We start from the raw sequence: 12,925 nt of genomic DNA on the forward strand, positions 1-12,925 counted from the left end.
ATAATTTATTTTTTAGTATAAAAACAATAACAATTAGCCTAAATATAATATAATTAGCCATTTAACTATTCTTTTACGTTATATATATTGAATAAAGTACTTTACTTTAGTATACTTATATTAATTAAGGGTATATTCCTTTAAAATAAATTCTTTCGCTAAGGGTAAATATTGTCTTTATAATAAATACCTATTTATAATTATTAAGTAACTTTATAAATAACTTTTTTAAAGATATATCCTATAGTAATTAAATTTATATATATGCTTAATATAGCTCTAAATTTGTCTAAATTTGAGGTGTTTTTTTGCCTATATATTAACCTTTTTTACACCCTTTTATAAAGGCTATAAAACTTTTAAATTTACTTTAGTTATACCCTATTAATTTATATACCTTCTATTAATTAGGTATATATAAATTTTATATAAAGATTTTATTTAAAGTAGCTAATTACGTATATTTTACTAAGGGGCTTAGTATTACTACCTTAACCAAAGACCTAACCTATTTTTTTTTTATAATTACGTATATAATGTGAATGTTTTTAATAAATCCTATTTAAGTACCCAATTAGTAAGGAAGGCTTACTATATAGGAGTTAATTGCTATTCGCATTGGTGTATAAATTGTTGTAATAGCCTACTATTTAATTGGTCGCTTAAAATTGATAAAGGAATACCGTATATAAGTATAGCTTTTCGCGCATACTTATAAACACCAGATTTGAAATCTACGATGGCCATTTATAAGTTCTGCTTATTTTTGTCCATATTAATCGATTTGTTGTGGAGAAAATAGGTTGACAAATTGGTAGTTTGATTTTGGTTGGGTCGCCGAGTTCGGGGGGTCGCCGAGTTCTAGGGGTCCGAGCTTATAAGGGATATAAGTAGATATACCTCTTTTTAAAAAATTTAATCTAGTTTTAACTTATAAGTAGCTAAAGGTGTAAAAAGAGTTAAATTAACTTTAGAATCTATAATTTATATAAAATAAAGGAAAGGGTTTAGAAATTTTAATTAAGTAATAAGAATTATTAATCGATCTTATTAATAATAGACCATCGAAAACCAGCCTGCCTGAGGATATGTGCGCCCTGTCAAGCCTATCCTCACCCTTATCTGCTTTAAAAAGCTCGTCTCCTTTTCTCTCTCTCGTACTATCGTACACCTATGCTTGGTTAGCATTGAAAAGGAGCCATCGAGAAGATTCCAAAAAGCATTCATTACATACCATCTCACCTTTGATGTCGTCAATACGTCTAATAATGCCGGACATGATTGTTTGAGAATCGTATTTGGTCGTGTCTTGCAATTATATCTTGCGCATTACTCATTATCTCTTGAACCGTTTGTTCCACAGGAACAGTTTCAGTCTGTTCTGCTGCATCGTAAAACTGCTTACAGTAATCTCGAAGGCTCTCTATGCCCTTCGTCTGTAATTCTTCTTCAGATTGTGGAGTTTTGATCCACATTTCTGCTTTCGCTTTGCCCAGAACTTCGATCGTACTGAGTGGTATTTTCACACCGTTGTCCGAAGATCTCTTCTTTTCTCTGATCATTGCTACCAGCCCTCCCTTGAAACATATGCCGATCGAATGAATGCATTCTTCCGCTCTACGAAACCAGTAATACTCCCAGGGATAAACAGCAATCAGATTGTCATCCAAGAATCGGATCCAGTCTTCGATAATCTCCTGCGTAATTCCAGCAAAGTCGCGGCATTCGTGCTTTGGGTCTAAACGGGGAATGGTCAGGGTCGCTAACTCGATCATGATGCGAACTGCATCTCGGCGGGTGAATGTTGAGAGTAGTTTAGGAATAGGGTCGAAAATCGAGATTCTTCGACGTCGAATTTCAGCGTGAGGTGCCTCGGCGTGTAGAGCATGCGGCCCATTATAGCAGCTGGGGTGGGTCTCTCACTAACGAGGAGATCCTGAGGAGTCTTTAAAGCTGCAGGTTGCTTCGGAGCCTTTCTTCCTATCCCGCGAGAATTAAGGTCCCTGTTTCGTTTGTTGAGGCACTGGATGATGCCATTCATTTGAGCAACGTCGTCTTCAGTGAGGGAGTCTGGGAGGAGGTTTTGTTGGTAAAGCCAAAACTTGAGCAATAGTACGCATTTCTTCTTATGTGCTCGTTGCCAGTCAGTCGTTGGATTGATGAAGTCAAAGGTCCTAGGAAGTTCACAGAACTCCCTTTCGCTTGGCGTCCGTCATTATCCTTCAAACGAACTTCCCAAATATGACACGTGTTTTTGACATAATAGGCAAAGGCTTTCACGTTGGCATCCTCCTTGCGGTTGCCAATCCAGACCCGTAATCTGACTGACTGTTCCAATTCTGATGTCTCCCAGGTCTGGTCCTTGTACCCGGGGATGATGTCTGCCCCTTCAAAGCAGATATCTTCGACGACATCGCCAAATTTAGTTGATCGTCACTAATCTTCTTACCACTGACCTGTGGGTGCTTATCTTTCGGAGGCATGGTGGGGGAAGGTGGGATATGCGTACTAAAGGCTGGTTTTTGCTAGAATAAAAGAGGATGAAGGGAAATTAGGTCTGAATCAGAAAATGAAACCCGGTTTCCGATCTCAGAATCAGGCTTTGGTATAATAAAGAGCTCGTTGATGCGGCAGAGAAAGTGGAGTAGTCCGCAAATTTTATAGCTGTCAGTAAAATTAAGTAAATGCCAAGAAAAGTGCCAATCAAGTTGAGATAGAGGTTGCTACCAAAATGAGGCGATTGCCAAACTCGAGAATGAAAACAAGGATCTCCGTACTAGAATGGTCACTGATCCCAAGAAGAGAATTCGTCTGTCTACTGGCCAGGAGGTGGTCTAGGCGACACACTTGAGCATGTCGAACTGATATTTGCTGTCCAGCAATGACAAACAGGTTGTCAGGATCCTTTCTCAGGCCAGAGAAATTGCACAAATGAATTTCACCGCTGTCGGAGGGCACGAAACAACATCTTGTCTTTGTTTCCTCTTAGAAGCAATGAGCACACCGGAAATATTTCACCACGCAAAGATCAGTATGGAACTGCACTCTTGTGAAATTGACATACCCTAGCTATCACCAATACATATTATAAGTCAGTGACATTTCATTGTGCTCTACTCCAAAAATCTTGCTTCTAGGTGAAAACATATCATCTACTAATCCCTGAGTCTAGCATACTTAAGAGTGATATGGTCAAATCCTGTGACCATGCTTGCGGAATGGGACGACCTCATAACGTAGGATAAGTAGTGAAGAAACTCACCGCTACCCTTTCCACTAAGAAGTGAATAGCGCAACCTGACCATTTCCGTGTCTTAACTCATTTCTACCGACATACAAAAGTCCTCAGTCTCACCTTACCAGACCTGAGTTCTCGGAGCAGATCTATCTTTTTCTTCTTTGCATCTAACTTCTAATCTTCAACTACCCTTTCCCCTCTTTGACTAACATTTCATATGCTTGCAAACTCGGTGAGGAACCAGGCTTTACAACTTACCTAGATTTTCCTCTCAACACCTTCGGTAATTCAACATAGCCTAATTTTTTTGGATGAAACTAGATTTTTTTTATTGTAATTTGATCTTAGCTTCATCTCTCGTCAATTTCTATTCATATCTATCTCACCGCTCCTTTTTCTTTCGAGAGTCGCGTTTAAAGTCATCTTTCTCATCGGAGTGTCTATGATTTGAGCAATCTAGCCCCTGGCGCTACCTTAGAATCCCAATGTGCGTCTCGCGCTGTTCTCTCTCACAGAACAATCTGCAGGATCCTAGCCTCTTCCATGGAAAGACCCGCTTTGAATAGTGTAAATGCGCCTTTCGAATTTCTTTTCGAGCTGTGCTTCGACCATGGAAGACAACAAACCTGAGAAATAAAGGTGAGAAGTGGAGGCAGCCTTACCGTAAGGCTGAAAATTTTACGACATTCTGTACAACCTTTACACACATTGAAAAGAAGGCAAAATGTGGACGTGATTTTATTTTAAGACCTTTTAAGATACTTTTCCAGAAAATCCGAGAAAATCCAGGAAAGACAAGGAAGTTGCATATCGTATTAAAACCGCAGTTTGTAGCATAGCCTCTTGGGCGCTTTCTTGAGGATTGGGAATGGTCTTCGAGTGATCTCCACCAACCTTGGCATGCACGAACTGCAGATTTGGGGGCCAGAACATATCCGTTTGCAGAGGCACTGCCGTAAGCTGAACATTGAGGGCTGCGGCTCCTGCAGGTGAAAATTACTCGGTCCCGGAGCTCAAAATGGAAGTTCGGCCCAGCAAATTTCAAGTGCTGCTTTTTGAGCACGTCTTAACAGCACTCTTTTAAGAAAATGACTTCTCCGATCATAAGAGTCAGTGTGGAGCCTGAAGAGCAGACTAATGTGGCATCGAACCAGCCTGAATCTCATTCAGTTCGATCCGCTGGTTTGGGCATTCGAGGCATTAATACGAAGACAGAGGTTGAAGCCAGCGAACAATATTCAGGGACGAGGAATAATACACCAGATCACACTATTATCGGTCGCACACATTCGCCAGCCTCGATTGCGTCCCAAGAGAGTTAGTAGTATCATGGTATTTGCTACGTTTTATATTGCTAACAGAGTCAGGCCCCCTCCCGGGTAGACCAAAGAGCAGCTTTTGGAAATACTTGGCCATATCCTTGCTTTCTACCTTACTTTCCGGATCTTACTTCGCCATCGCCGTTTGGGGCCCCGTCTGGGACAGTATACGCGATCCTTTTCTTGCAAAGCAAGTAGCCTCTATCACTGCCAAAGTGATTGAGATTAGCTTTGGATCCATTTGTGTCCTATTCCTCGGCCAGGTCCTTACAAGGCGTTCGATCAACAGGAATGTACCCCGTGGAGTAAGTCTCGATCAGATTTGTATGAGAGACTGGATTATCGATCCCGGTAGTATGGTTGGGGATGGGAAGGTGCTTGAACTTGGGACCAAGTCATTCTTGGGGTGGTATGTTCTGGTAGCGGCTATTGCCACAACGCTCTATGGGACCGCATCAAACAGCTTAGGTAGGCATATCCTCTCAAATCGAGTTGTAATTTATGTGAAGTAGTTCAACCGGTATTACGAGATGTTAGCCCTCGACATATAACCGTTACCGGTACGGTGAAAACGTCCTTTGCAAACGAGTGGTACATAGAAGATGCTAGCAAAAATCCTGTACAGCCCGATGCCAGAAGCTTCTTGAGTATACTATACTCCTCTAAAGGAAGCGATTCATACAGCAGCTACTTGGAACAGTGGCAGGACACAGGAGAAAACCACAATGGGAGTATAGAACAGTTGGAGAGACGTGCACCGTCTATCCTGGACAGAAAGACGCTTTTGCAGTGTCAGTTGAACAGTTCTTGGGTTCAAAGCATCAACATGCAAGATACATTTGACAAGTTTGGGAGAGTTGTAGACAACGTCACACTGGCCCTCCCTCACCCAGGAGTCTTACATGCGGCAAGATCCTCGACAAAGTCAATCCCACAACCTGGTGTATGAAGTCCGAATTTTACCTATCAAATGTTCAAATCTGACTACTGAGTGCTTCTAGGAATTCGATGGCGGTGTTGGGCGTTACAAACTTCAGGCATCGGTCCCAAGCCCCTTCCTCAACGTTCTTTGTGCCAGCGCCGATCGAGATGAAATTGGAGGTCTTGTTTATCAATATCAAGTGTTACAAAATAAAGGATCAATGAATGTGACGGCTGACTTGAAATCTGAAGGCTCAGATACCTATTTTGTCAACGCTTTTGACTGGGATAAGTTTGCTTCAGTAAAGACACCATTGGATGGTATTTTCGATTGGAGCGAAAACAAAACACGACCGAGTAAGATCCTTCCTATTAGAAATAATTTCATGGTCTAAAAGCGGTGCAGTGTTTTATAGATACCCATCTCCACATCAAACGGTAAGTTGAAGATTTGAGTAGCCTCTAACATAGCGCTGACTACGGGATGCACTTAGATCCTGAACAGAACAATCTGGCCCGATGTGTATAACAACTACGGCAGAGACTCCATATACCTGCTCGGGAATTCCAATATCACACCCAAGAATTACTTCGTCTGCTCGATGCAAGCAGGCCTACTCGCCGACTGCTCCACCGAGCTCGCCGTCGCCGGAAACGCGAGTGTCATGACTGCGCACTGTGCCGACAAGAACAACAAGATGTCATACCATAAGCGAGATACATCGAAAGTGGACACCATAAGTCTTGATTGGGTTGCAGTCGGCTCTCTCGCTGCTACGTCCGTAGGCCTGAATCTTGGGGAACTCGATTCAACGGGCGATAACCCATCATTTATGTCTCGACTAATGCTCACGAATGCAAGTTTGCAGCCGGCTCAGCCTAGCCTGGCAGAAGCTTTAGGCGCCATATTGATGCCTTCTCTCTTACTAGCCGCCCAAGGTTCGCCTTTCTCTATTCCCGATGTAAGGAAACTTCCTCTCCCTCCACCCTATATACTACAACACACCACTAACCCCCAACAGCCCCCCTCCAAAAACTTCACCACCACCCCAGGAACCCCCGAATCCTTCCCCGCCCAACTCCACCCCGCCCTCTTCGTCTCCGGCGGCGACGCCATCTACAAAAAACTCTACATCAGCGTCTTTCTATCCGTCCTCCTCATGAACCTCCTCATGCTCTACTACCTCCTAATCCAGCACTTCCGCGATGGTCTAATCGTCGATATCTGCGACCCCATGAATCTCTTCGGGCTAGCGGCTTCTTCATCCTTTGGGAAGTTCCCTGAGAGCCAGTTGATTCTTTCCCCGAGGGCAGCGACCGGCGCCAAAACTAGTCCGCTGTCGACCGAGTGGAAGATCCTGAATGATGATAATGGCGCTATCTCGATATCTGAGGTTGGGTCTATCAGATCTGCGGGTGGGACGCCGAATGATGCTGTTGAGGCTAGTGGGTTTACGCCGCTTATTGTGAGGGAGGGAAGGGGAAGGGGAAGGGGGAGAGGTGTTGGGGAGGGGGAAATTGAAATGGTTTAAGATATGGATCGTTTTTTTAATGATGTTTGAATAAAAATAATGGCTAAACAAATTCTAGTAGAATCGTTAATCTTTTTAATTTTAGTTAATTTATGTTTTCTGGATATAGAGTTACAAAGAGATAGATATGGTGTGATAAACGTTGTATAGAAGGAGGAAGCGCCGTAAATTATATCATATTCCAAGAATGCACACGTGTAGAGGAGCAGGCTGGTTTTCAATGCTATCAATAAGGCATCAATTAATAATCGCTATCATTGACGTAGTCGGTAAGCAAGTGGGCCATGTTATCTCATAAATTAGACGCTCCGTAAAAGATTTGTTCCGTAATACGGGATAACGCATAGACCAATAGTATATCCACAGTTACATTTATAACGTAGTTCACGAGCAAGCTGGCCACCCGAGCATCCTGGCTACCTATCCCGCTACCGAGGCCAAATAATGTAAATTACTCAACCACGAATAGTTGCATTTAGTGTAGTTATCTACTAGCTAGTTGCCTGCCGTCTAGGGCACGTACGCGCAGTGTGTTCGGTTGAAGTGCACATGCTACTTACGTGGTGCTCGCTGCGGTCGCTCGACCGCTGCCTCTACTGCCCCCTCTCCTACCCCTATTTGGGCAGCTTGTGCATAAAAGGCCCCTTCTGCTCCTAATAAAACACCCCCTTTAGCTATATATGTGCGCTTCTTTGCCCTCTTCTATTTCTAGCGCTAGTTTTCTATACGTAGCTTCTTATTTTTGCTTATAAGCAGCATAGCGCTTAATATTGCTATTTTGCACCCCTTAATAAGCTAGCCGAGAGCTTATTTTATTAGACTCGGTAGGCTATACGTACACTACTAGAGATAGCGCTTTAGCAAGACTATCTACTTCTATAGCTTAGTAATATTATAAGGTGTTTTAGCTACCTAAGATACGTTTAACGGCGGACGGCGTTAAGGTAATAGTATCTAATATTTAGTATACAGCTGCGATAGTACGTAATTAGGGCTATATAGAATAAGGCTAGTAGCTGTAAATCCTACCTATATATTATTTTAATGCAGCGCTATTTACCTAGCCTGCCTATATAGTGGTAGGAATTCGCGTTTATTAATATAGTTAACACCGCGGCCTATAAACTGTTTAACGCTACGTCTATAGGCCTACTTTAGCGCCGAGAAATAGCCTATATTAAGCGGCTGCAGTAAATATAATAAATACGCCGGTATATAGATAATAATAATCTTATAATCTAGGCAGAACTAGTTAAATTTAAGGTTAATATAGCTACCGTGGCCGTCTAGTATAAGCGGCTTATTTAGCCCGAAACTATACCCTTAACCCCTTCCTTTATAAAAGAAATTAGTATTATAACAGAGAACCTTATATAACTATAGATAAACACTATCTACTAAGTTAACGCTATATATAGGGACTAGGCCTTTAAGAAATATATACAGCTAAATCCGCAGTAGATCTATATACTACACCATCCCTAGATTACTTATGCTACGCTACTTACACTAGAGACCTAAAAAGTTAGTAATAACCTACCTAAATCCCCTATAGAGAACTTAGGCCCTATATAGCTATAAAGGAAGGCTAAAAATACTAGACGCTACACTAAACTAATAGACTAGAAGGATAACTTATAAAAAATAGAATATAAGCTAAGGAAGATTATAAACCCTATACCGCAAAATACGGCCTAATAAAAGTTTGTAAAGAAACCTACGGACCTCCCACTAGTTAATATCTGCTATATTAGCGCCGGAGAATTCTACTAGAACTTAGTCTAACCTAATACCGTTACCTTTACCACTAGCTTATATAAAATTAATTAAATAATTAAGGAAGAGGAAAGCGAGCTTAGTAAATAGGGAAGTAAGCTTATAGATAAGGAGCTAGTAGAATAGAAACTACCCTATTAGTACCAAAAGTTCGAAAATATATTCTCTAAGGCAGTATCTGTTACGGCACCGTAACGCGTAACCTAGACAGGGAGCCTAGTTAGGGGTTCGGCTAAGGACTTGGCGTTATAACGCGTATATATTACGCCTCTACCTCCTATATATACCTCTCCTCTTTTCCTTAGCTTAGTATCTTTATAATACAGCATTCTACAAGCTTTAGTTTAGAGGCATTTATACGAGCCGTAACATTATACTAAGCTCACCCTATATTGCCTAGGAAGGCCTTAATAATATCCCACCTTATAAGAAACTTCGTCTATAACAACGCGTTAACGCGCTATACTTAGACACTAAAACAACTCTATATTACCTAGGAAGGCCTAGATAATATCCTACCTTATAAGCTAGATAGGACTAGACCTATACCCCCAGAATTAAAACTAAAGCGTATAATACCGATAAACCCTAAAAAGCTAATAATAGTACCTAAAGCTAGCTTATCTAAGAGAGCTGCCTCTACCTAAGAGGAACCTAAGATCCAATTAGGATTAGAAATTAAAGATAATAATAATATCGTAGACGTACGGGAGTAGATTTATACCCTTATAGCTAACCAGGAAGCTAATTATTTAAAGGTAAGAAATATATAAGAGACTCTATAAGAGATCCTAAAAAGCCTTAAGGCCCTATAAAATAGCCCAACTTCCCCTTTTTAAAGCCCTAGCTAACCTATTTACTCTACTAAATATAATATACTAAGGAGTACGGATATAATAACAAAGCAATTAAAGTCCATTAAGCTCCTTAACCCCCTACTACTATTTAACGGGATAGACCCTACCTTTAAAAATTAGAGGATTTAAGTATAAGGAAAGCTCCGCGTTAACCACAACCATTTTCTTTCTAAAAAAGCTAAAATACTCTACCTCTTTAGTTAAACTATAGGGGACGCCCAACGGCACCTTTAAGCTAAGTTTAAGGACAATTCCCCTGTCCGATTTATATCTATTAATAAGATACTATAGCACCTAGCTACTATTTATATTAACTTAAATAAAGTATAAAATGCCCGGTATAACTATAATTGCCTAATAATAAAACCAAACTAGCCCTTTACTAAATTCTAAACTTAATTCCTATACCTTATAGGAGAAGGCTAAGTCCCCCTTAAAAATTACCAATTAGACTTATACGATAAACTAATAATTAGGCTGCAAGAGAAGATTATAATAACCTTAAACAACCTACCAAACTATAAAAGACTTACGGCTTATTACCTATTATTAGACTTAGAACTAAAGTAAATTAACACTCGCCCTAATTAGTAGAAGCGACCCTAGAACTTATTAACTACACCTATAAAAGCTAAAGTAGGAAGATAAGCTACTACGGTCCCTACTCTAAAAGCGGTTATTACCGCGTATCTATAGGCCTCGCCTAACCCGCTATATACTACGCCCTTAACTAGCAATTACCGCAATACCCTAATTAACCCTACTACGGTTATATGCTATAACTGCAATAAGGATAATTACTTTACCTTATCTTGTCTAGAGCTAAAGAATATAGGTAATATTAAGGAGATAGAGGAAGGAGAGATGTCTAATAAGTTAGGAAAAGAAGAACCCTAGGGAAAGACTCCCCCCTAGGGTATCCTATTAATCTTAAAGAGATTAATCTAAGTTAGTTAATAGGTGGAAAATACTTTACGGTTCTATATATAGTATCTTAAAATAGATATAGTGTTAATATAACCGCCCTTATTAACACTAGAGTAAATAGCTTTATCTTTATAAATACTACCTATATAAATAATATTGCTAAGTTTTTAAATATAAAAGCCATTAGACTAAAGAAGCCTATTTAAATAAAAGGCTATAGCGGTTAGGCCAGTAAGCCGGTTACCTATATCCTAAAGTTATATATCGCTCTTAACAGATAACGCTAGTATAGCATCCCCTTTTACATCCTAGACTTAGGGTCTTATAATATAATTCTTAACTAAAAATAGATATTTTATTTTAATATTTAGCTAAATATATAATAAAGATAGTTTATCTAGCTAGAGGATAGACTAAAATTACCTTTCTTTATTAGGGAAATCTAAACTAACCACAAGACACTAGCCGCAAGGGCTAACTCTACCTATTAGTAGAATGTTAGGGACTGCGACCTAGCCTTCGCCTAAGAAGATGCCCGCCACAAGGCTAGAAGGAACTCTTTTATACTAATAAAGATACTCCCCTAGAGCGCTATAGTTAATAAAGACTTTATATATAGTAGTAAGATAAATAGCGATATAGATAACATCCAAATTATATAAATTTAACTAATATAAAAGAGAACATACTAATAGGATATAAGAGATAACCTCCGAAAGATGCGATAGGAGCTAAAAAAAGTAATAACAACGCCTTTACCCTAAAAGCCCCTAAGGTCCTATACACCCCTATTATTACGCAACCCCCCTATAGTAGATATCGCGGTAATTAGCGCTATAGTATTCTATTGTAATATATATAGGAGGGATAATAAGGTCTTTATAACTAGCTTATATAAAATTAACTAGATTATTAATAAGAGGGAAGAAAAGCCAGTTAAGGAAATTAATAAGGAACTAGTTAAACGCCTCCTCCCTACTACCTATACGGGATATAAGAATGCATTCTTAAAAGCAGCTTTAGATAAGTTACCTCCTTACTAAATATATAATTATAAGATTTAATTAAAAGCTAATAACTTACTAGGATATAGCCCTCTCTACTAATAATTAATAAATAAGCTAAAAGTAATAAAGTAGTACTTAATTAATAACTTTAATAAAGGGTTTATTGAGCTAAGCTAAGCCCCTTTTACTTCGCCTATTTTATTTATAAAAAAGCCTAATAGAGGCCTTTATTTTTATATTAACTATTAAAAGCTAAACGCTATTACTTAAAAGGATCGGTATCCCATTCCTTTAATTAACGAGACCCTTATATATTTAAGCTAGGTAAAGATCTTTACTAAACTTAATATCCACTAAGCTTTCTACTAAATTAGGATAGACCCTATATCTAAAGATTTAATAATATTCTATACCTATTATAGGTCCTATAAATATAAAGTCCTTCCTTTTAAATTAATAAATAGGCCGGCTATATACCAAAGGTATATAAATAATGTCCTTTTTAACTACCTTAATAAATTCTACATAGTATACCTAGACGACATCCTTATATACTTAGATAATAAACTTAAGTATAAAGTTTATATAAAAAAGGTCCTAGAAAGACTACGGAACGTAGGCTTATAAGTTAATATTAAGAAATATAAATTTAGAGTAAAATGTACAAAGTACCTTAGGTTTATTATTATTATAGAAGGAATTAAAGTTAATCCTAAAAAGGTTGGAGTAATCCGTAATTAGAAGCCCCTTTATACTATAAAAGGGATCTAGTCCTTCCTTAGTTTTTATAACTTTTACTACTAGTTTATCTATAACTATAGAGTTATAGCTAAGCCTCTTATATAACTTACCCGGAAAGATACGCCCTTTATCTTTAGTAGTGACTATATAAAAGCCTTTAAAGAGTTAAAAAAGCGGCTTATCTCTTCTCTAATCCTTTATTACTATAACTTAAACCTTAAATTAATATTAAAAACGGACGCTTCTAACGGAGTTATAGCGGGAATCCTATTACAGCTATATTAGGACAGTAAATAGTACCCTATTGCCTTCTTCTTAAAAATAATAGATTTAGCTAAGTATAACCATAAAATATACAATAAAGAAATACTAGCTATTATTTAATCGCTGATCTAATAGCGCGTAAAGCTTAAAGGTATAAACTCCTGGATTAAGATATATATATATTATAAAGCCCTAGAGTACTTTATAACTATAAAGTAACTTACTAGATAGTAAGCCTAGTAGGTTAAAGTACTCTTCTAATTTTTCTTTATGATTATATATCGTTCTAGTAAGTAAAACTCTAAGGCTAATACCTTAACTTAAAGAGAATAAAATATAGGAC

The 12,925-nt window shown here is 38.6% G+C and overlaps 2 protein-coding genes across 2 annotated transcripts; one reads left to right on the forward strand and one right to left on the reverse strand.

Annotated features, from left to right (window-relative positions):
* Positions 1 to 1,251: 1,251 nt before the first annotated feature.
* K441DRAFT_720182 (uncharacterized protein) lies at positions 1,252 to 1,906 on the reverse strand (the record flags this gene model as incomplete). The annotated part of the gene is made up of 1 exon (XM_067654038.1): positions 1,252 to 1,906. A coding segment is annotated over one exon (644 nt), but the record flags the coding sequence as incomplete, so codon positions are not given.
* Positions 1,907 to 4,326: 2,420 nt separating this feature from the next.
* On the forward strand, positions 4,327 to 7,010 carry K441DRAFT_677298 (uncharacterized protein; the record flags this gene model as incomplete). The annotated part of the gene is made up of 7 exons (XM_067651052.1): positions 4,327 to 4,555; positions 4,600 to 5,025; positions 5,070 to 5,500; positions 5,559 to 5,835; positions 5,895 to 5,916; positions 5,984 to 6,440; positions 6,501 to 7,010. The coding sequence occupies 7 exons, from the start codon at positions 4,327 to 4,329 to the stop codon at positions 7,008 to 7,010; spliced, it is 2,352 nt and encodes a 783-aa protein (XP_067504260.1).
* Positions 7,011 to 12,925: the final 5,915 nt, after the last annotated feature.

This window comes from Cenococcum geophilum, assembly GCF_001692895.1.
Source record: "Cenococcum geophilum 1.58 unplaced genomic scaffold K441scaffold_20, whole genome shotgun sequence".
NCBI lineage: Eukaryota > Fungi > Ascomycota > Dothideomycetes > Gloniales > Gloniaceae > Cenococcum > Cenococcum geophilum.